Source organism: Euprymna scolopes, chromosome 6, assembly GCF_053919585.1.
Source record: "Euprymna scolopes isolate OS-2025 chromosome 6, ASM5391958v1, whole genome shotgun sequence".
Lineage (NCBI taxonomy): Eukaryota > Metazoa > Mollusca > Cephalopoda > Sepiida > Sepiolidae > Euprymna > Euprymna scolopes.
In genome coordinates this window covers 141,861,286-141,887,865 of record NC_136487.1, presented here as the reverse complement: position 1 = coordinate 141,887,865, position 26,580 = coordinate 141,861,286, and the positions used below count along the sequence as shown (strand labels likewise).

General features: G+C 35.3%; 1 protein-coding gene across 3 annotated transcripts in view; it reads left to right on the top strand.

Annotated features, from left to right (window-relative positions):
- The window catches only part of LOC145278009 (inositol 1,4,5-trisphosphate-gated calcium channel ITPR3-like), a 704,464-nt gene that overhangs the window by 249,058 nt on the left and 428,826 nt on the right, over positions 1-26,580 (top strand). For all 3 annotated transcript variants that reach the window (XM_080130185.1, XM_080130184.1, XM_080130186.1), the window contains one exon: positions 23,482-23,555. In XM_080130185.1, the coding sequence (XP_079986311.1) occupies positions 23,482-23,555 (74 nt within the window). The remainder of the gene's footprint in view (positions 1-23,481; positions 23,556-26,580) is intronic.

The following is a 26,580-nucleotide window of genomic DNA, read 5'->3' as shown; positions in this document are numbered from 1 at the left end:
AGTGATGAATTATTTTCCACGCATATTTTTTGTTGTTCGGTGTGAGATAATCAGTCATAATCATGTTAATACTTAGTTCAACCTTGTGTAACGTGAGTAAGCATAGAGTCCGTGTGCGAGTTATTTGAATTACTTCTTCTGAAAAGTAACGCCAATAGTATTATACTATAGTCGAGCATAGGTAACATAAGAAATAGGAAATAGAATTTATCACTAGACAATAGACAGTAAGGTAGACTTAAGGAACATGACATGGGATTGTTGGCCAGAACGGTAACAAAAGGGATCGGACACTGGACCTGAAATATATTTAAATTTAGTTTGCGAGTATTTTAGAATGGACGAGTTTTATAACGCTGAGGATTGGCAAAGGGTTTAACGACGTTTTACAGCAGTAGTGAGTTCGACGGTACAGTTTACAATTAAGAGTTCAATTGGACTTTGATGTCATTTGATAGCTGGACGCAGTTGAAGCGGGATCGTGACTCTGAACAGGTGGAACAATGAACTGGTCAAAAAACTGATAGAAATGGCCTCGACAGTAGATATAGATGTGGGCAGTATGTAGGGGGTCGATGATGTCGAACACACCCAGAGTCAAATATTTGTGAAGTGTCAGAATTTGTGTTTTCCTTTTGTTTTCCTGTTTTATTTCATTTTTATTCTTGTGAGTCCGTGCGCTTCCCTTGACAACCGCTAGTGTAATAGACGATGACGATATTGGCATAAAAAGATAAAATTAACCTAAATTCTATGGAAAACAACGTTGCAGCGGCGAGCTGTCGGTGGGGATACCAAGCGTCACAATAGAACCGAAGAATTATCAAAAAAAATTGTGGTATTTATTGTTTTTTCTTCGAATACTTTCTGACATACGTAAAACGAGTACGTATATAGAGGGATGTGATACAATTTAATTAGAAATAACTAGAAGGTGCCTTTAAATGGGCTTCTAATTGTCTTTGAATATTTCGAGCTTTGTATGTTTACCTATGATTAGCTAAGAAAATGAATGAAACTTAGTGGACAAGTCAAGCATAGACTGAAATATATTTAAACTAAAAATAGTTCTTCTCTGCGATGTCAACACTTATCAAGGTCCAAATGCCACTTAAGGAGTCAATGAGAGTCAGGTATCCGGTGAAACAACACCGTAATTATTGGTAATAGGTGTAAATTGGTTATAATTGAATCATTTAAGAGGACGGTTTAACAAGAAATTGTATAGATTGGACTTTAAAACGATCAATCTTATAATCAAATAGGAAGCAGCTCGCTGTATTGTTTTCCAACGAGGTTAGTTCCGGGTAAAACAACTTTATATGTGAAATTTTCGTTTAGTTATAGGCACAGAAAGAGAATAATGGAAAATGTTGACAGTGGCTGTAATTACGACGAGTGCTTGTTGTGAATGTTTTACTGGGGGAGAGGTATAGATTGAAGCTCAGTTGAGCATCTCAATTAAAATAATGATAGTACAGAGAAAGAATCGGACCGTTGCTTCTGTGAGAAAGTGGTGGAAGGGAGAAGAGAAGACCACTGCTCACTAGATTTCGAAGATGGTTTTAATAATAAACAGAGTTATCTATTCTGCCAAGTCAGCTCCTCCTATATGTGGAAACCATACGCCATCTTATGACGTATTTGATTCTTTAATGATTCCATGGGTTGCGTTTTAGTTTACCCATTACATGACAACATGCCTGTGATTAGTCACACTAAATACATTCATATAATTAACGGCCTCTTCGCCAAGTTAGCCATGGCTGTTGCCGGCTTGCCGATACGTTTGGCGAGTTTAACATTCAGTGAGAGAATAAACAACGTACTTAAAACAACAAAAATAATAAGCACGCGCCAACCCAAAAACTAGCAGGGCTACCTGGACCGTATAAAACAATGAAAAAAATGAAGTTGATTTCGAACATACCTGTAATTCTTAGGATAGAGGAATTTTTGATGTCTATGTATCATTTGCTATCTCAAGTAAAAAAATATTTTACCTAACCTAGGACGGGTATTACACAACATATGTATAAAATAATTGTACTTTCCCTAAGACAGGTAATTTACAGCACATATATGAAATAATGGTGCAGCTTAGATAAGTGGTTGCCGCAGACAAGCCTCATTTTGAAAAATCCGAACAGTTAGGTCATGTGACATGTGACACCGGTGCTTCTACCATTATTGACCCTTTGTACGTTGACTTATCTTGCTTTTGGTTGCAATTATTTATTTATTTTCACTTCTTTGTTATGTTTATAGTAATAAATGTTCAAAAACCCAAAAACTTAAAACACATTCTAACTTCCTCCAAACTTAATCAATACACTGCAAAAGGGGTTACAAAATACAGAATAATAGAGATGTTGCGTTCGAGGTATCCGAAATCCTCGATAACCTCGAGGGTGTTGTCGCCAATAGAAATACTTGCGTTACTGTTTATATCTTGGTTGAGGATATGTGTTTTGTTTAGGCTGGTAGTCATACCAAATTCTCTGTATGCGTGCGCGAAGCTCATGAAATGCCCTTAAACAATACATTCTACATAATCTTTTGAACTGGTATCAATCAGTACGAATCAGTCACGTTTTTAACTGAATCAAGATAATCACTGACGATGACTGGACAATATTTCGGAGATATTTTCTTTCTCTCGGTTATCCTCGTTGTTTCTGAGAAAAGATGAAACACGCAAACTTAAAAAACGATATAGCCATTCCTTGAGATAAATATAGCTGAAATATGTGCGAAGTCACGACTAAAATTGCAGAGTCAAAATCGTGTATCCGAAATCTCGTCGACAAGTTTATCATCACGCAATAACGAACGATAAACTCAACGTTTCGGAATTTTGAGATAAACATTGATAAATTATGTTATTTGACTTCTTTAAACATCTATGCTTGGTGCATGTTCTGGTGAGAGTATTCCTTAAAATAACAATGAAAATAATGTGCCCATATTACTCACCGGGTTGCCGAGAATATGCTATCTAAAATTACGCACAAACAGACCAAAAGACAGACATATATATATATATATATATATATATATATATATATATATATATATATATATATATATATTAAAATAATAATTCCTTAATACCTACAGACTACTGTTTCATCATCAGAGCAGGGTGACACGATTACTACCGGTCGGAAGATTCGAACCCGGGCACGAAGCCATCTCTGACTCCATTAGCAAGGAACAAGCCTCACGGGTAATCTCAACTGCGAGATGTATCGTTGAAATTTTAACATTTATTTCTTAAATATTGTAACATCCGGCCATAGTGATCAATGCATATATATATGTGTGTGTGCGCGCGTGTGTGTGTGTGTGTGTGTGTGTGTGTGTGTGTGTGTGTGTGTGTGTGTGTGTGTGCGTTATTCCGATTAATTGGAATCGGAAATCTAGCAAATCGGGACTTTTAGGGGTATCGGAATCGGTATCGGAATTGGTATCGGAATTGGTATCGGAATTGGTATCGGAATCGGAAATTTTGTGCCTATTTTCCAATACCAGAAACGATTATCATTTTCATTCGATCTTTTTTAAAATGAAATCTTCCAGTGCTGATGGTAATAATGAAATAAAAATATTTCTTGATTTTAAACAACCAGTAAAACTAAAATCTATAGATCACCCCCACCCACACCGCACATTTGAAAAAAGATATGAACACTCTACATATTTTTACGGTAATTGGAAAAAAAAACTATTTGATAGTTAAATATTTCGAGGCTTATAAAGAATCGGAATATATATATATATATATACATACATATATATATATATATATATATATATATATATATATATATATATATATATATATATAGTCATCCACATACAGTACTGTTTCGCTGTTCCACAGCTCATCAGTGCGGCTAGACAGGCAACTATCTCAAGCCAGGATTGAAACCCGACCGCCTGTACGATATATATATATATATATATATATATATATATATATATATATATATATATCAATGTTATTATTATTTTATATATCTATTTTCAGTATTTACTTCGGAGGTGGTCGATACGTGAGTGTTGGAAATATATATGGCCACTAAGCTACACAAGATTTTCAGCGTTTCATCCTCGTGACGAATCCTCAGAATATATTTTTCTACATAGTCACCACCATCCTCAATGCACGTTTGCCGGGAATTCAATGATAAACATTCATTTCAAAAGCTGTTTTCTTAGAGTCTCATACCGTCAATATATGCAACAGAGAGATAAACTTTTCAGGTCATGGGTGCATGTCATCGTAATAATGAAATTTGCAATACCCTCTGATCTTTGAAGGCGGAATAAAATATAGTATGCATTACTTTTGGAACGCCCTTCGTATATTATATGCTAGCAGGCAACCCGGCGTTGAATACGTAAAATACGCATAAATGTTATATTTTAATTCATAAAGGAACTGCGACATGTGCATGCGAGTATGATATTTTTTTTCTAAACAGTTCACTTCTTGTAAGTAAAAAAAAAAAACTTGAACTGAGATCGAAGCAAAAACATAACGACAGTGAGTAAAGTACGATAACCATTAGGCCAGCATGATAGAATCTTTAAAAAGTGTTTTAAAACTTACATATTTTTAACAAAATGTACCTGTCATAAGAATCATGCACATTCGTAAAATAGAAAACAGAAATCCGACGACCCCCCCCCCGCCATGAAATAATCTTTCAATTTTTCCGGGTGAAAACGGATTAAAAACTTTTCTACGTGTCTGAATCCCATGTATACTAAATTGCAGGTCTGTAGATCAAAGATTTGTTGAGTATATAGGTTGAGAAGTGTCCACATCACATACACATTTTCACTTTTATAGATATGCTAGCAGGCCGCCAGGCGTTTCCCGGTCGTAAAATACACACAATAGTATTTTAATTATTGCAGAAACTGAGACATGTGCATGCGAATATTATGTTTTTTTTTTCTAAATCGTTCACTTATTGTAAGTTAAAAAAAGAAAGAAAAAAAATACTCGAACTGATATCGAAACATAAACCTAAAGACAGTGAGTTAAGTACAATAACCATTAGGCCAGCGTGGCACGATATTTAAAAGGGTGTTTTCAAACTACTTATTCTTAACATAAGTAATCTGTAATGCGAACAATTCACGCATGCGCATTCGTGAAACAGCAAACAGTATTAATCCGATGACTCCCACGTACCAATTTTTCAATTTGGACCTCTTTAGCAGCCAAATCCGGATGAAAACAGATTTAAAAATTTCCACGTATCTGAATATTCTATATACTAACTGTTAAGTCTGTAGATCAAAAATCGTTGAGAAGTATCCTTACACACACATTTTCACTTTGATAGATAGATAGATAGATAGATAGATAGATAGATAGATAGATAACGCGAGCTCAATAAATGATCCAACGGGTCATAATTTCTTCTTCCGGTATCATGATAGATACAGAATATTCTCGTTTATTTTCGTTTTAGCTAAAACAGGTTTCATTTCTGATCGCCCTTATTATTTAACTTATCCATTAACATAAAAACGTCTTAATGCATTTTCCTTTCCTTCGAACGTTTTTGCCACTCCTTTAAGAACCTGTCAGTGTTTAGTCTTCTTGTTCACAGGCTTTAAAAACACGCTCTTCTATGCCGTGAATGTTTATCATTAAGAGAATCGGTTTCAAATAACGGAATGCGCAATTGCACATTTCAACAAGAAGCCATCAATAATCACCGACGAGCGCAAGTACAAAATGTGTTTTTCATTTGCAAAGAACGAGAGCGATCTTTTCTTAAGATTTCTTCATTAAATCTATGCCGTTTTCCTGCATATTACAATATGGTTTGTTTTTGATAGAACCTGCATCGACTTCCAAGTATTAACCACTTCGTTTTATTTGGATTCATCGTTCTACTGTTCTCATCTTGAGCGTAATTTTCACAACGTTTAGGTCGATGTAACCTCCGGTCTTCTTCAGGTGTATCTTGTCGAACTTGAAAATGTTTCTATCGAACTCGGGAATTTGGACAGAATTTTGAACGCAACTCTATATTTACTTCACGAGGATAGCATGTTCTTGTTCCGTCAATCTCCCTGGATAGTTGTTTCGTGGCGCAGTGGTTAAAGTACTCGGGTAAAATAAATTGTAAAAATGATATTCTTTTGAAGGTTCAATTTTCAGTGTGGGCGACCGAAAAATACAATCGCGAATTACTTAGGACCTCTAACAGTCATGGCTAACGGAACAAGAAAACGCTATCCCCACGAAGTAAATAAAGGGTTCCGTTCGAAATAAGGATGGAATACTGTTGCCATATCTGGGCAGGAGCTGCCAAAAACAGCCTATCATGCCTTGACAGAGTACAAAATAGACTTCGTGGCTTAGTGGGGGATGCCCTTTTCTCTACCCTGCAACCTCTCTCCCACAGAAGAGACGTTGCGAGCCTATCCTTGTTTTATCGTTATTTTCATGGCAGGTGCTCGTCTGAACTCCAATCCCTGGTCCCCCCTCGCCAATCTTTCACGAAAAACACCCGTCTAGATGAATCCACTGTGAAAAATTTCCCCCACCCTCTCTCTGTGCCTAAATCAAAACGCGGATTCCATGAACAAAGCTTCTTTCTTATAACTGCACGCCTGTGGAACTCTGTTCCGTCTGCCTGGTTCCCTCCGGACTACAACTTGGATGTCTTCAAGTCTAATGTTAACAAATTCATAATGAACCGCCCCCTTAAGTAAACACTCCATCAAATCTCCACACTAACGTAATGTACTTGCAATAACCCTTATCCCTGAGTGGCTTCCGGGCCTTGATAAGTGGTGATCACTGTGTAAAAAAAAAAAAAAAAGTCCACAGAAACATTCCTGACTTCGACAATATATACCTGGAGAAGGTCGGAGCTTACATCGACCGAAACCTTGTGAAAATCACACTTAGGATGAGAACAGTTATCCGATAAATTTTTTAAAAATTCAGAAACGTCATTTCTGTTCTTCCCCCCCCCCCCGCAGAAAATTTTCTCTGATAAACTAAATTCCCTTGTATCCCTCTCAACGTAAATACTCTCGACAAATTCGACTTGCAGCAAGATCTCACCTCTCCACTTTAGACCTCTCCGGATGCTGAAAAACTTTTTACTCGGTGCTTATGCAAATTACAGACCGTGGTGAAATAATAACGTTATTAGTTAAAAGAAGAGAAGGGTGACTTTTTTAACTACTCTATACTTTCACCTAACAATTTAATAATTAAAAAAATAGAACCGCAAAAATTTAACATAACATGCAAAGCATATCTAAAACATAGCATGATCCGTTTTCTGCATTAGTATCGTTTGCTAGCATTTTGAGTTTCCCCCATGGTTCCTGTTTACCCGACTTTATCAACACGCAGGATGCCCTATATATATATATATATATATATATATATATATATATATATATATATATATATATATATATACCCCTAATCATAGTAATCCTTTACGTTTTTTTTTTACTTGGGAGTCACCATTTATCAAGACCCGAAGGCCACTCGAGTACAAGATTTAATGAATGTAAGGTGGTAGTGTAGTAATCATTAATGGTGTAGATTGGGTACAATTTGATTATTTATGGGGTCGGTTCAACAAAAACTTGTTTACATTAGATTTGAACGCTACTATGTTGTATTCAACCGTGAAGCAGACCAGCGAAACAGTGTTCCACTGACGGACAGTTCTAGGAAAGAAGCTTTGTTCGTAGAATCTGCGTTTAGATTTAGATACAGATAGAGAGTGAAAGAAATCGTATATATTGGTTTTAGCTAGTCGAGGGTTCTGTATCAGGAGTAATATGCTTGGTTTGCGGTGAATAAGAGACACTTTAATGTGAAGTGATTCCTATCATTAACTGTGTTCACAAGTATTCGAACTCGTTCCAATCATCAGTTGTTCTTGATCCCTCATACAGTTCTTAATCACTCAACTGATAATCATCCCATCTCACTAAACCTTATCCTTGCATGGCTTTTGACCTTGATAAGTGGTGATTTATTTATGGGGAAAAAAGTGAAAGCGCGACAGTCCAAAAACGGACCTAGCTTCTTATTGAGAGGCGTGGTCGCATTTGAAAATAAACCGCGTTTTCCCAGTGAAAATGATATTTCAAATTTAAACGTGACAGACTGACGAACGAACAAAAATGATTGAAGTACTGTGAAACTATTACCTTCGGAAAGGAAAACTAAAATTTCATATCTCAGCTAAAAACTATTGTTTGACAAAATAAATCGTTTTTATTCACTGGTTCAGCTCGTTTGACTCGTTGGTCTTCCTCAATCAATTGTTCTAATAACGCGTTATAATACAGCCTATTCCAGTAAGTTCTTTTACAAAAACTGCAGGTTTGTGGAACTCTCTTATTGCCGACTCTTTTCTTCCTACCTAGATAGCCTTGTCTTTTCAAGACTAAGGTCCATAAGCATCTCCTATCTTTCATTCTTGTTAGCTACTTACATCAAGTGGCTTCATGCCTTTTCTGAAACGATTTTCACAATGATTCTTTTTAAACTTAAAAATCCAGATTCTTCGGGTTGAATTATTTTTTTAATTCTATTTGGCAAAATCACTTTTTTCCGCTAAAACTCGAAAAAAAAACCTATCACCCAAGCGAGATTTAATACTATCACTAATGAAAAGAAAAAAATTATATTAAAATTTTTAAAAATCAACTTACGATTTATCCCGGATTTGAGATAATTTTGCATAATTTTTTATTTGCATATACGAAAAAAACTAATGATGAAAAAAAAAGAATTATAGTCAATTATTGTGAAATGCTTTGAGATCTCTCAGATTTTGGTTACAATAAATTACAAATTTGAGGAAACCAAATCAACATTTCTTGATAAACGATCCATGCTAATCTACGTAAAATAGATATTAATGATCAACAGGTGCACGAAACTGCTATCAACATATATATAAATCAAAATCCGGATGTTTAGGCGAATCTTCTTTTTCAGAACTATAAGTTTGTGGAATTATCTTCTTACTAGCTGTTTTCTTCCTACCTATAGCATCGGTCTTATCTATTTGGCATAGAAGAGTGACGCATTCTGAAATAGTCGACAGGTAAGGGGATATTAAGAGTTCTTTTTTTTTTACACAGTGATCACCACTTATCAAGGCCCGGAAGCCACTCGGGGATAAGAGTTATTGCAAGTACATTACGTTAGTGTGGAGATTTGATGACGTGTTTACTTAAGGGGGCGGTTCATTAGGAATTTGTTAACGTTGGACTTGAACACATCCAAGTTGTAGTCCGGTGGGAAGCAGGCAGACGGAACAGAGTTCCACAGGCGTGCAGTTCTAAGAAAGAAGCTTTGTTCATAGAATCCGCGTTTTGATTTAGGCACAGATAGAGAGTGGGGGAGATTTTTCACAGTGGATTCATCTAGACGGGTGTTTTTCGTGAAAGATTAGCGAGGGGGGGGGCAGAGATTGGAGTTCAGACGAGCACCTGCCATAGAAATAACGATAAAACAAGGATAGGCTCGCAACGTCTCTTCTGTGGGAGAGAGGTTGCAGGGTAGAGAAAAGGGCATCCCCACTAAGCCACGAAGTCTATTTTGTACTCTGTCAAGCAGGATAGGCTGTTTTTAGCAGCTCCTGCCCAGATATGGCAACAGTATTCCATCCTTGGACGTACTTGACTTTTATATAGGTAGAGAATCGCACCAGTAGTGAAATATCTTCTGGAGCGGTAGAAGGATCCCACCATCTTTCCAGCGACCTTGGCAACAGACTTGATGTACGTATTCCATTTCATATCAGGAGTAAAGGTCAAACCCAGAAGCTTGTCAAAACCCGGGGCCTCTTCCAGACGAGAGCCATCCATTTCAATTGATGCCAGATGGGGATCAGAGCGTTGATGATGTAAGGATAGGAGTTTGGTTTTGGATGCATTAAAGGTAACCAGCCACATCTTCCCCCACTGAACCACGCGCTCGAGATCAGAGGAGAGAGAATCAGAGAGACTTTGTCATTTACAGCCTTTGATGTGTTGCCGTAGATGGTCGTGTCATCAGCATAGATGTCAACGAATGATTTAAGTATGTGTTTAGGGACGCCATTGATGTAGATCAGGAAGAGAGTTGGGCCCAGGATTGACCCCTGAGGGACTCCAGCATTTATATTGCAGGCCTCCGATTTTTGTCCATCTACCACTACTCTTATGAGCCTATCGGAGAGAAGGGCAAAAGGTAATGGATAAACGTTATTTCAAACTTAAACGAGCCAGATTGATGGATGAACAGTACAGTGGATCCACTATTTTTTAAATGAAAAATTAAATTTTATATTTTAGCCCAAACAATATCGTCTGACAAAAAATAAATTATTTTAGTAAATTATTCCCTGTTTTCTTTGTTTCAGTTCCTTTGACTCGTTGGTCTAGTGTTCTTCATTGATTCACTATTCTGATATGTTGTTATAATATAGCTTCATATTCCTGTATTTCCTTTCCAATAACTGCATGTTTGTGAAACTCTCTTCCTGATGTCTGATTTACTCCTACCTTTAGTCTTTTAAGGACCATATTCAATAGACATCACAAACAATAATCATTTTACGTGCTTTGTTAGCTCTTTATAGCTAGTGGTTTTATGCGTTGTTTGGAACGACTTCAAGTTTTAAAAAGTTCAAATGTTACCCCTGTGTGCTGAGAAATATTCTAGAGTTATTTCCCCTGAGCCATATTTTAGTTATGTTACCTTAATAATCAGTACTCGCTCTTCGGTCTGGAAACATAAAAAAGATTCATTTCACGCATGTACTACATTCAGAACGAGGCTCTTCATCTTTCTGGCTTTGGGCTTAATGTTACAATTTTTTTCTTCGCAATTCTGATGTGTTTCCAGCAGACGTCCTCTTTACGGGTCGCAGCAATTTTTCTCCGATAATATTTAACCACTGTATTTTCTGTCGATTGCAGTTATCGTTCCAATGTATCATCAACGTTAGCCCTATTTATTTTTATAACGCCTTAGCAATTTCTTATATATTCACAGACAACATTAATCGAAACAAATATATAAAAGAAACGGCAAACGCTGCTGCAAGGAAGGTGGGCACCCTCTACCGAACTAGAAAATGTTTCATGTCGGCCAGTATCCTATATCTTATAAAACCTATTAGACAAGTCCATAATATATCCTCTAATCTAACAGTTCCTTCGGCCCTCATTCCAATCGCCTCAATGTTATACCTCTGTCCTCGTTTTACAAGTACTATACAAGACAATCCACATAATCTCATCCCTTTCACCAGAGATGTTTCCGTGTGACTTAAAGCGTTTTGCTCTAATAGCTTGCTAATACTAGCGTTTGAAATTCGTTCTCTGTTCCCTATTTCCCTGACTGTATAAACATGCAAAAATTTAAATGTAATGTGAACAAACATCTTACTGCACAATTCCTGGCATCGGATGCTCGTAGTGGTATGAACCCCTAATTTACAGTAGCCACTTCGGCTTCAGTTGCAGCGTACCTTATTAAGAGTTTATATAAATAATATGATGATTGCGGCATCTCTAGAGATGATTATCGTCTCAAATTTCATGTTTTGCATCAAATAGCACCGCATGTGTCCACAGGTGGCTTTGAAGGTCGACAACTGATTTACAAGGACGATGACGCACAAAAGTAAAAGTCTTCACGGGTTTGATAGGATCCAGATGAGGAATACTGTGTTTGTGCACGGCCAGATGCCTTTTCAGTTTAGATGCAGACCTGCAGTCCTAACTGCATATAACATACTCTATGCTGTCATGTCGTTGCGGAACACAGGATGACGATGGTCTGTCAATGTGAGATGTCATATGGTTTATATACCCTACCTTCGAATGAAGAACACGTCAACACGTTTCACACATTCAGTTTGAATGGTCGCATGAAATAGTCTCACACGCATACTCTATCCTCTTCATAATGAATAAACCCACAGCCACTTTTCACCAAGTAAAAGTAAATGTAATATATATATATATATATATATATATATATATATATATATATATATATATATATATATATATATATACCGTGTGTCTTGGAAGACGGTGGTAGCTGATACGGTAGACGCTGTCAGGAAAAAGTTGTGAACGGACAAGAGATTGTGCAAGCTGGAGCTGAGGTGGCCTACGTATATCAGTTGACGACAGAGAGGACGATTAGGTTGCTCCACATTTAAGCCACCGGTAAGTATAGTTCACTCCGTGTCATCGTCGAAATATGACAGACTGCTGTCGTATATATATATATATATATATATATATATATATATATATATATATATATATATGATATTTTGATTAATACAGATTTTGTATTTATTATTTTATTATTATACTAGCCTGAGGTCTCGGCGTTGCCCGGGTGTTTAGTGGTGTGTGTTGAGCAAAAAAAGTGGTAGTAGCCAGGCAGTCTCGTAACGTGAAAAAGGAAAACAATGTAAAAAAATTCGTCGTCTTTGCTGTTGCGTCCATCGCCAAATTTGGGGTGGCGGAAGTTAAATTTAAGGCTAGGCAATCGAAAATATCGGCGAAAAAAGCGGCCCCTCCCTGTAGAAAAGTGCTCAGTTGAGGGTGATGGAATTAATGTTTTGGCCAATTATTCGATATTTGTCGTCCGAAGTGTCGAGCTCCAAAAACGATACAGATCTCGTGAAAATCCGTTGCCTCTGTCGAAAGTTTTGACATACATGCATACATACAGACATACATACATTTAAACAGACAGGTAAGTTTTATATTATAGACTAGCCTGTATACGCGACGAGATAGGAACTCCGAATCGCCTAACTGCATCCTCAGCAATTACTGCCTTCCATAGTTGTTGTCGTCTCGCCAAGTTTTTGGCCAAGTAAGCCTTTGGTCGGCTTGGGGTAGGAATTGAAACACTATCTTCAGATAATTCTCACATGGAACCGTAGTGATTCAACGTCTCTATCAGCTGCGCCACGGGCCCCAAAAAGCGATCAAGGTTGGATTTTTTTTTTATCTTATAAATCCACGTTTATTTATTACCTGATCTTCCATAGTCGAGTCCATAACGAATGGTATATTCATATTATTTTAATTGGAATTCATTTATTGGGATGAGTATCATATTAGTTGTTGTTTCAGGACGTTTTGGCCAACTATTCTTCTGGCCTTCGTCAGGTGGTACCCGCGACGGGATAGGAACTCCGAATCTCTTAACTGCATCCTCAGCAATTACTGTCTGGCAAAGCCGGCCAGAGGCTTGCTTGTCCAAAAACGTGTGAAACGGCAACAACTATGAAAGACAGTAATTGTTGAGGATGCAGTGAGGAGATTCGTCACGGTTACCACCTGACAAAGGCCAGAGGCATAGTTGGCCGAAACGTCGTGAAACAACAACTAAAAATGATAAGGATAATAGTCCGCAATAAATAAATTAAAAATTGAGATGTGAATATTTTTCAAACATATCATCGTCGACGGAGTTAAGTTACATTAAAGTTCAGCGTTGTTGGCGTGATCATTCGACACAAGTTCAAAATATAAAAAATTATTTCTAAGCTCCGCCAAACGGAAACGATTATCCAAATTATTTTAACACGGCGAACGGGATTCTATCTCAATATATTACTTAGAGCTGTATCTCTAGTCATATAAAGTTTAGTACGTATATATTTTTTAGATATGTTTATGTATAGGATACACTCTTAAACTAATTAACCGATCATTATAAATGTTAGAACACAGCTGACCTGGACCACTAATTACCATGGCTCATAATACACTACCTAAAGGTATTTCCCTCAAGTTCTTAGGCTTAACATTCACAAACAACATGAATTGGAACAATTATATTGAGGTAATTGCCAAAGCTGCTGCGAGGAAGGTGGGCTCTCTCTACCATACTAAAAGGCTACTCACACCAGAGAATTTTCTGTATCTCTACAAAGCCAATATTCGCTATCTGCCACTAATATCGCACTTCAAGATAGAGTTTGATAATAAGTCGGTCCCGCACTAGCGACCAAACTCTAACCTCTGTCCCATCGCCGAAATTTGACACCCCCCTGTGCTTGTTTTACAAGTACTTTAATGGGCAGTGATCGGACGAACACAAAGTTCTCCTCGACGTAAATACCCCCGACAAACACAACAAGTAGCAAAATCCCACCCCCTACATTGAAGAGATCGTTAGATGCCGTGAAGCCTTAATCTAAAATACCTACTTCTCCTTCGAACTACTAGATTTTGGAATTATCTCCCACACCCCTGATATGCAGAAGTTCACGTATAATATGAACGTACATCTCGCTACCCAACTCCCTAGATAGTATCCCTGCAAATTTGATCCAAAATAGTAGCCCCTTATGACTTAGTGACACTGTGTCTAATTTGGGGTGAATAAACAATAAAAAGAGAAATGTCTACTCTTAAACTAATTAACCGATCATTACAAATGTTAGAACACAGTTGATCTGCGTAATGTTAGATGACGTGAAACTATATTTTGTTTAACTTAAGATTAGGTAAAGTGAACAAAGAGTGTGTTGAATGTTTTCGTGAAAATTTTGGAAATTTTTGAATTTTGTAATATTTTAGCAACCGGAATTATACATTGAATAACGAATATTCCATAAATTACATTTTCTTTGAAGTATTTTAAGGGTTCAAGTAATAATAAAAACACAACCTACAATTTGAAAATTCAAATATCTCGGATTTGTATTTAATGTTATCTATAGTTATTAGTAGGGCTATGACAACAGCATATTTTTTCCTTGTTTTGATTCTCGGGTATATGTCCATTGATATCTTATATGTTTTTTTATGTAGAGTTATGTGGTGCTCGGTTGATTGATTTTGTCTAACTGTGTCGGATATATACTCGAGAGTAAAAACAATGAAAATAATATGCTGTTTGGTATGGTCCTAGTTATTAGAAGCAAATTAAGCAATACTCTTTGAATTTAGTTTTCTTCTTAAGACCCCCTTAAGTCTAAGCCTTAAATTTTAGACATTTTCTAGAGTTAAAATCATATAATAGATTATTATCCAAATTGGAATAAGAATTCTAGACATAAGGTTTAGTCTGATTTTATTTTCATTTTAATCTTCGTAAAGGGGTATAAATGTAATGAATAAAATAAAACTGCGTCACTAACCGACTTCCTCCAAAAAAAGTTTCATATAGGTATAAAATTCACCAGTGGTACTCGATCGTATGTATGTATATATACCCCTAAGGAGAGATGACAACGTTAGGTTTTTGCAGCTCTGAAGAAAGGTATAAACGTCTTCCTACATACATACGCCTCATATTCCCAAAATGTGGTGCGAAATTATGTTTTATTTCTTTTCATCTCAAACAAGGCATATTGCCACTTGGACGTAAAAAGATACTATCTCGGATCAGGTCTACAACGAACTATGTGGAATTGAGCACTGAGATGCGTGTTCACAATACATTTAAACTTCTGCACGTTACTACAATCATGGAAGCAGAAAAATATTTTATTTTACTTTTCCTGGGACAGGTATTCTTCTAACGAGGTATAAAAAATACCGAGAAAAAAAAACACACATTTAAATATAATTCGATGTCACCCGTGTACTCCTCTAAGTTAAAAATGTCATATCACTGAGCGTGTTCAATTTGCAATTAAAATTAAAAAAAAAAAAAGAAAGAAAGAAAACGAATCACCGTTTTCACATGCCTTGAAACAGCCGAATCATTCTAAGTCATTGAAGCGTGCGAAAACAATCAATGAACCGGTATATAGATAAGATGTCGTTGTTTTTAATGCAGACATATAGACCCATTTGTATCGCGTATGTTTCAACGAGCAAATATAGGCGAACGAAATTATTAAGGGTGGTTGATAGTGGCTGGTGTAAAAAAAAAACAACAACAAAAAAAGCGAATTTCTGACCCAACAGGTCCCGCGCTCTCTGCAAAGCTCCAGCGACTGTCGCGTCGCCGCATCGTTGTATCTATGTACTTTTTCGTAAGCACGTCCGCGGAATGTGCTTTGCTGAATTTAATGCACTTGTACCCAATCACTGGAAATACTCCTGCATAACACTACAAACAGCAAAATCACACCTCTTCTTTGTACAGTTCATAAATAACAAAATGTTTTACTCAAAATAGCGTATTCCAAGACTGCTTGCATTCGGAATTCCATCTCTGATCCCTGTTTCCTCGACGATACTATGGTGTAAAAATTTAAATGTAATATGAACAATCATTTTACTGCTTAACTCTTCATCCAGCTTACATTCTATGAATCTGATTCCTATCAAAGGGGACAACGGTTTGCGTGTTTGAATGTTGAACCTATAGTGTCAATTTTACAAAAAGCACAAATAATTATTCAATTAATTATTTTTATCAAAAATTAATGTCTTTTAAGGAACTTTTATATGACGTCTTGTGAATAATGGCGCTATCAGGGAAACCAATGCTAACAAACTACAATCAGAAATGTAATCAGAAATGCTTGATTGCTACTTCATACTAATTTCTTTTGCAAGAAATTATTTCATAGTATTTTTTTTAATCGTACTAACTGTATGTCATAAATGCTGTACATAATTCTGTTCCCCGTTCAAACAATAAGATAATAAAAATAATAATAGCCAGAAATTATTAATTAAAACCTGCTTTTCAAACTGATTATGTAAATGAATGTCTTTCATAGCAAACATTTCTTTATATTTAGTATAAACAATGACTGGAGTATTTCATGTAATATGATTTAATCAGTTCATGTGAGATGCCATTAAGATGTATACCTTCTTCAGATATGTGAAACATGAGTGGAAATATATCTACTAGAAGATGTATCCGGCGTTGCCCGGTCGTAAAATATGTATAAATATTATATTTTAATTAATGCAAAATTCTTATTTAATATAAACAGAAATACCGTAGATATTAAACATAACGTTAAATTTATTTTAAAAAAATGAAGTAAAAAACGGAAATTGATACATGTGCATGTGAATAATGTTGTTTTTTTCTAAACAGTTCACTTCCTGTAAGTAAAAAAAAATATTCGAACTGAGATCGAAACCGAAAGACAATAAGTCAAGTACAATAACCATTCGGCCAGCGTGATACGCTCTTCAAAAAGTGTTTTCTAACTAGTTATTCTTAATATAAGTAACCTGTAATGTGAACCATTCACGCATACGTATTCGTGAAACAGTTAGCTAACCGATAAAAATCTGATCACTTCCACGTAATAATATTTCCATTTTAATCCATTAGCAGCCTTTTCTCTGGATAAAACGGATTAAAAGGTTTTCCACGTGTCTGAATATCCTATATATCAAATTTCAAGTCTGTAGATTCAAAAATCGTTGACCATATATATTTGGGATCAATAATGTGGTTCATTTCCTTATGTAACGCTACTTTACAATAATACTTCATATAAGTATATATCAACATTTCAATTATAAGCGTGCTAGATCTATGCATTATTTTAATTATTCTTTTCGGATGTTTAATAATTAAGTGTGCAAAGTGTGCCCACCTCTATCCAGTTGGTAGCATATTGTGTTTTTAATCGTTTAGTTTAGTATTAAATGGTAGCGCTTGAGATGGTGTGTAGGGGTAAAACCTCTCCTGCTCACATTCACAAAGTATACACCTCACTTTCGTCCAGAGCGTAAACCGCACCTAAATATCTTATATAAAAAAAAAACGAATGCAATTTGGACTTTCGTTTCAATATCGCTCTTTTTTTGGTCTGATTAAGTGGTATCTTTGAATTAGGATTCCACTGTATGCACATATTTAACCAATAATGCTTTTATAAAAATAGATTGTATGCCAGCACTATCACTGTCCTCCGTTGGGCACTTTTTTAATAATCACTCGGGTTTCATTGGATTTACCTCTATCAACGATTAATCAATCTATACAACGATTATACATACATACATATATACATACATATATATATATATATATATATATATATATATATATATATATATATATATATATATATATATATAGTCTTTGAAGTTTTTTTAACATTTGAAACTACACAAAAAATTACTTTTTATCATTCGTTAAAAAAAAAAAAAAAAAAAAAAAAAAACACTTAGTCAGTAAGTCATTTAATCACCTGCAATCACTGCATCAACTCTCTCGAATTTACTATAATACCAATTTTTTTTAATTTTTCAAGGGATCATCAGTTGTTTACCATGAAACACTTAGTGGTGAGTCGAGTCAAATATTTTTCCAAATTCCGATATAATTACCGATTCTGTTTTAAATTCCCGATTCCGATGCAATTACCGATTCCGATCCTTTCAAAATCACTAAATATTTAACTGTAGAGTAGTTTTTTCTTTAAATTGCCGTAAATATTATTATATAAATATTATTGATTACATATGTGCATACATGTTTGAATGGAACCTCATCAGACCAAAAAAAAAAAAAAAAATGATGAAAAATTAATTAGGATCCCACTAAAATATGTATGCACATATGTAGCCAATAATGTTTGTATAATAAACAGACTATATACCAGCTCTGTCTTACATTGAGCACTTTTTAATAATCACGCAGGTTTCATTAGATTTACCTCTAGGAAACCAATCAATACAACCATTATATATATATATATATATATATATATATATATATATATATATATATATCTTGATGAACCGTACCCCTATATAATCCAACTTAGAAAACCCCCCAATACCTATGTTAAAAACGCTATAATCACATTGACTAATGTATACCCACTAGCCCTTATCCTCGAGTGGCCTCCGGGCCTTGATAAGTGATGATTCCTTTGTAACATATATATATATATATATATATATATATATATATATATATATATATATATATATATATATATATATATATATATATATATATATATATCACTTCCAATATTTTTTCGCCATCGAAATAGGTGAAAATTCGTCCATTTTTCAATCAAATCGATTGATTGCCTGCTCTAGTCGGGGACCCACTGCGGTGCAGCGAGGAAACTTTACACGCCTACCGCAGAAGCTTAATCTAGAATACATTGTAGTCTAACTTGCATTGTAGAGAACCTACTGATGATGTTACACAATTATTTTTACATGATGGTTTGAATTAAAAATTAAAATTCAAAGCCAAGTATCATCGTTTAATTGTGCTCTAAACACAGACATTCATTTCGAACGACCTCTGTAATATCAAAGAATCTACTGTTGACTTTATACGCCGGTGCGGAGATTAAACTTCTCAAGTGCACTTGTGACGTTAGGTTGTATAAGGGTGTTAACTTTGGCTAAAATCGGACTCTACCTAATTTAATTTGATTAATTTCGATTATCGATTTTTGATACTTTCGAAGGCATTCAACAAAATTCATACAAAATGTTTTTATGAACACTCACATGAAGTTCATTTATGTGAAATTAAAAAAAAATAAGCTCAGACGTTACTAAGTTCATAACGAATTCACACACAGACAGACACACACACAGACAAAGTGCTATATATATGTGTGTGTGTGTGTGTGTGTGTGTGTGTGTGTGTGTGTGTGTGTGTGTGTGTAAATCTTATCTTTGTAAAGCACATTTTCCCTTTTATTTACTTTTGTTTGGGAATCCTGTATCAATTTTTACTGGTATTTGATCGTCTCTGATGAGCAAGAAAATAAACTGAAGATAATGTTTTTTCGTGGAAAAACGCACGTATAATGGTAAAGAAGAAAATATAAGCATTCGCCGAAATAAAAAGTTTAAAAAAAAACTATGATCGTTGACTGATTCCTCCATATGATCATTGGAATGCAATTAATCACTGTGCATAAATATGTGTGTGCGTGCGTGTGTATGTGTCTGTGCGTATGCAATACAAACGATGTTTACACAAAACATGCCAGCTGGTATATATACTCATTTACACACACACACACACACACACACACATACACGTACACACACAAGAAAACGCACACCTTTACACACATGCAACAGCAGTGGCATATGCTCAGAAGATCACAGCATTTTGTGTAATATATAAAAGGAAAAAGCAATGATTTTCAACAAGAAAAGCCTTTCCTGCAATTATGTCACCGTTTGCGTGTATTTTGAGTTGCACTTGCATATAGACATCAGGCCTTCTCAGTACGCACTCCTCTAGAACGGTGACCGCTTTTCCTCTGCAGTTATTGCAAAACAGATCACCACCGCCCCTCTTCCCCTCCTCGCCCGATTCGCAACTTGATATCATCTCATACGGCGCTTAAACGGCATCTGCTCAGCCTCTTAAACGAATAAAAATGCTACAGTATTGAGTTTATGTTTTTATATACGCGTGTGCACCAACGCCACCCGGTTAAGCAAACTACACAGACACGAAAAACTAAATAGACATACTTCTAATCATTAATAATGACAACTGCTATCAGAAGGTCCTATCCGATCGAGGCCAGATCATGTTTTCTCTGTAGTGAATTTTAAAAAATCGATCGTTTAACAATGTTTTAACAGTAGGAAATGGAATCGTATAGCTTGTGGTGATTTTTTATTGCTTAAGTTAAACTTCATATTCACCTATAACATAGCTCCTCTGAAACCCTGAGAATTCTGATGCTGCTTTAGCCGGTGCCATACTTAAATCTATGATATATGATAGGCGTCCTTTGGTAGTACATATCTATTACTAATAATATAATTTATACTTACATGAGACAACCGACATTGCCGGTCGTAGAATACGCTTAAGTATATTTTAAATCATGCATATTTCGTATTTATTATTACAGAGCCAATTCTTTATTGAATATATAATAATAATAATAATTATATATATATATATATATATATATATATATATATATATATATATATATATATATATATATATATATATATATTATATTTATATTTCAAGCGGACCTCCGCTCTTGGTCATAAAAATGTATCGAAATGGAAAAGAAAAAGAAATCATTTGCGTCTCATTTTTTCCGTTTGAATTAAACGCTATTACGTTGCAACATTTTTATAAAAAGTTTAAAAATAAAAAAATAAATAAATAATACAATCTTCTTCCACAAAGGGCTAAAATAATCCACGCGAACTTTTTCGAACATGATTGCTAGGAATGAACGCTGCACGCACTACAAATTTCCAGTTTTTTCAACGGCTTTCTTTTTCTTTTTCTTTTTCATTTCGATACTTTTTTGTGACCTAGAGCGGGGGTCCGCTTGAAATATAAAAAATAACAATAAAAATATTAAATACAAAAAGTAACATCGTTTTTCATGCTTCAAATAACCCTCATAACCTTTAAATCAATATATATATATATATATATATATATATATATATATATATATATATATATATATATATATATATATATATCCAAGCTTGAGACGTTCAAAAGTAGGGACTAATGAAAAATATTTTTTAATTATTTATTCGAAGGTAAACAGTTTACATTTTTTTACGTGTAAAAAGAGAGAAAAAAAGTAAAAAATACTTTTTTTTCTATAGCGCCGAATGGTTCAGGGTCATCTGACGACATCTTATTGACTGAAACAGATAATTGTTTGTAGCGACTAAATATAACTGTTTACCTTCGATTTAATGATATATATGTATATATATATAGAACTGATTTCAATAGTTTTTAAAAATGACTTAAGTGCCATCAGCTAGAATGAAAATTAAGACAATTAGCTCTCCAGCCGTGTCCCCTGCCGTTTGAGTTTACCCGACAGACAGACAAGAACGTTTTTAAATTAAATCACTTTTAGCTAAGATTAGTTTTACGCATGTGCTAACTAATCCAAATATGTCGGCAAGTTTAAATGAACATTTCGCATTACAATTTGCTAACTTCTGTACGCGATATTCGTCCATCCAAACAAAGATTTTACTCGTTATAAACTGTGCTTGGTGTATGTTTACTATTTCTTGTTAATTTCAGTGTTATGTGATCGGTTAAATATTTACACACAGATAAACGCATACATACATCTGTTTTATTTATATAGATGATAGGGGTTATTCGAACTGCTGTTCTAATCTTAAATGTTATTCGCACCACGTTTCGATCAATGTAACCTTCGACCTACTTCAGGTGTATCTTGTTGAAGTTGGATACCTTTGAGTTGAACTTGTGAATTTGCACAGGGTTTCGACCGGAATTCTCGATTTAATCAACAGGAATAACATAATAGATAAAATACTCGATAAAATCCACTTCTAAGTGACACTCTTCTAAGTGACACTCTTCCGGAGGTTGAAGTTTCAATTCTCATAGAGAGTGATACGAATAATATAATTCTGAATTACTTGGTCATCGCTGATAGAACAAGATCATGCTCCCCCATTGATTAAATAAAGGGTTCTATTCGAAACTGAGTGCAGATTCCCAAGTTGTTAGTTGAAAAATGATTGTCATTACGAGAGGAATGGAAACAAGGAGTGAACTGCGCAGAAAATCACTTAAGAGTAATTGATTATCGAAGAGGATGGATCAACATGTATTTATTCACATTAGACTTGAAGAGGACCGAGAAGCAGACGCGTAATATTTTGTTTTACTTAGACCTGTTTAGCGTTAGCGTTAGTTAGCATTATAGTTAAGTTTACACATGCAAGCCGACCTCGTAATGAAAGAACTACTGCGACCAATACAGCCTTACAGAGTTAAGTTAAACCTTGCAAAAATCATGAACAAACGAACTATACAATCCATGAATCACCTCTGTAACCACATTAAATGAAATATGTTATTCTCAATCCGCGCATAATCGCAGAAATCAACAAACGCGCACAACTCACACACACACATATACATATACACTCACACACACATGCATTTTCCACCAAAAGCTATTGTTTGGATAAAAAAAAATGTATATAAGTATTCTCTACTTGTTTTAAATAAAGTCTACGGTTGTAAATAAGTAAACTGGGTATCAATTTTCATTAATTGATGTCGTTGAACGCGCAAATTCTACCCCAACAAGATTATTACTGAAGTTAAATGAGCAAGCAACATAATAGTAGAATACCAAAAGAAAGGTTTATTGCAATGAAGAGAACAATATTGACATTAGTACTCTCAGCAGCAAAATAACAGTGAATGCAGTGTTCACTATATATAGTTCACTTTATCTTGTTGCTCGTCTCCTTTCATAATGTCCCTGCAACTTATGTCCCTGATAGTAGCCCCCTACTTCAAAGTGACACTGTGCCTTGTTTAGGGTGAATAAAAAAACAAATTAATAAGACTAGGTTCGAAAGAAAAAGGTGTACGTTATTCTATTACAACATAAACATTTATTCGTTTCTACGTGTTTGAAGCGATTTTGATCTGTTTGTTCTTTATGCTAAAAACGTTTGAAGTTGTTTATTTCATGTCTCTAATTTGATCTTCTGTTTCTGTTTATTTTACAGCTCAACAGAGAATGGAGTTTTCATATACAACCAACAGGCTCGTTCAAATCCCTTAAATATACCTACGCAAAGTGGTAAGTTGCATTATTACACATTTATTAGTCGACATTATTAATAATCGGAATAATGCCCTCGGTTGTATTGACTGAAATAATAACTGACAATAAAAACGGTTTACTATATTAAGTTCCAATTTTAGAAAGTTCAAGAAAAATCAAGGAGTAATGTTTTGGGAGAGAGTTTCATTCAATCTATGAGAGGCTTTTGAAATTCAAAGCGACTTACGTATCCTGAAATATTACTGTGTAGAAAAATGAGTGAGAATATATTTTACATGATTGAATGTATTGACTTACAAAATGGTTGTTGGTAGTTGAAACACTAATACTCCTCGATCTGAATAGAACTGAATTTGTTTTAATTCTACAAATGAGCATAATTTTATTTTAAATCACACCATTTTTCATTCATGCCATTAAAATCAGCATCGTTTTCTTTATGCTATTAAAATCAGCATGATTTTATATGCCATTAAAATCAGCATAATTTTCGTTTATATGCTAATAGAATCACCAAATTCCCCACCCATTTCAAATATCAGACAAAACTGGTTTAGTGTATTGCATAAAAATATCGTTGCTTGCTCATGCAGAGAGTCGGCCATCATACCGCGATGCATTCTAGAGTAGCGTTTATTCAGCATTTTGTACGATGAGAAATTAGGGTGTCATCTATCTCAATATGGAAAGCTATACCCTGACCCTAAGCTTAACCCTAACCTTACCATAATCTTTATTCGGCATATTTTATCCGGTGAAGGATGAGGCATTCATAGATTTCATCTTGATTACCGGGAATTTAACACTAACTCTAGGGTTAGGGTTAGGGTTAGAGAACTCTATCCCTAACTCTAACCCGACGCATGTCTAGACACTAATATCCTACTAAAGAACCGACATGAGCGAAACCACCGCAATTCTGGGAAAATGCAGGACTTTATACAGTGAATGAGTTAGGCCATGAATATTTACGTTGAGGTAGGGTTACGATTAATGCATAAGTTCATCTGAGCACATTCCATGGACGTAATTGTAAAACAAGACCTACAGTTTGGCAGGCAGTGTAGAACCTATTATCTTAGAAATTCTTTTCCGCACCCTTTTCACAAGTGAGATTCTAATGCTTGAGGCACCCGTCCAGACGTACCAACAATGATCCAAGCTTATCTTCTTTGCAACAGATTTGGCAGTATCTTTGGTACTACTGCATTTTATATTCCGTTTTTCCATGAGTCTCACTCGGCAACACCCGGCGGACGACATAAACCGCCCCGGAAAATGCCGAATGGACTCATCCAATGAGAAATCGAGTTGACAAAAGCTGATGACACCAAATTGGAAGAAAAAAAAAGAAAAGAAACAGTAGAGGTTCCTTACGCTTCAAAAGATCCTTTGCGAAAACGATAAGTGTTTATTCTTGTAATAAGAATAATGAAAAATTCTTGGCGAGAAGGTATCGTGAAGTCGCAGGAATCGGTACTCGTGTTCTGAAAATTTTTTTGCATAAAATGCATTAAACAAAAAATTTCCGTCGTCGCCGGCTGCTTACAAAAACAACAAAATTTTTCTTTAGAAAAAAAAGGTTCATAAAAAAAAACAAAAATTATTACAAATACCAAAAGAAAACACCTTTCTTGGAAAAAAGTTTTACGAAAAAAATATAAACTAAAAAAAAATATTTGTGCTTTGTTCCTTAAAACTAAAAAATAATTGTTGAATAATCTAAAGTAAAAAAAATATTTTCCTACAAAAAAAAGGCATTTGACAATAAAATAATGAATAAAACAATAAATTACATGAAATTCCTACGGTAGGTTTTTGTTTTAATTTTTTATGTCGTTTTAGTATTGACTTCCGTTTGCTTGGCATAATATGGCGGTTTGCGAGAAAACGGGATTTATAAGGCAGTAGTAACGTATCTTTAATGTACATATCCCAGTTCATGTTACCTGACGTACAAGATGAAATAAGTTGTATTGATAAGAAATGAGAGATGCGGCATTTTATTTCTCTGGCGAAACACCGAGCATATACAATATTTTAATCTTTTCAGCCATCCTATATTATACTTAAACTTTATATTACAAAAATATTTTAACCGATAAAGACGTTTGGTAGAAATATCTCGCATATTTTGACATGCGATCTTCTCAGTCACGCTTGTGCAGTTTCTGAGCAATCATTAATTTGAATGGATGGAACTGCATATCAGTGTATAGAATTTATCTCACTGTTCAATCAGACAATCCTAAGGCCAAAGCATGTTTGCGAGCTGAACGTGTAGGAGACTAAGTAATAGAAAGTCTCACGGATCAAATACTGTCTGGCGTTCGAGCGCTTCGAGCGCTTCCGGGTGGCTTTCTTTTAAGTGCCAAACCTGTAGCCCTGAAATTTGCAACTCATAGCTGCATTGATTTTCTATCTGAATCAGCATCATGCCGTCCTAACTCGTAATGAACTTGAAAAGCTGTGTTGTAGTTCCTATTTACTATGACTCCCCACGGGACAGAGTTAGACACCAGGGTCGTTTTTTAACGTGGAGAAAAAAAACAAAAATAAAAATTGTCTCAGTCGTGAAGGATTTCTCCTCCACTGACAGAGAACAAGAAATTGAAGTGCAGCATCTGAAGAACAGATACTACACTTTGATCTTGTCCCGAAGGCTGTATTTATTTGCTTCCCCACTGAGCAAATTAGGCAAAAGGCCATTTTTTAATGTGGAGAGAGAAGGGGAGGGGAAGGGAAAAGGGGACCAGCTCCCGAGAGGTGGAAAATGGGAGCTGGATAGTGATTTGCCAGCTGGTCCCCTCTAGGGTTGCCCCTACAAGGACCAGAATATTGCCACAAGGGCAATGGTCTTTGATTGCAGCATCTACCGGAATAGATACTAGGTATTTATTTGCTCCCCCACCGAGCAAATTAGGCACAAGGCCGATTTTGATGTGAGGAGTGAAGGGGAAATGGGGACCAGCTCCCCGGGGATTAGGGGAGCTGGATACTAACAATTGGTATGAAGGGTTGCCCCTACATTGACCAAGTT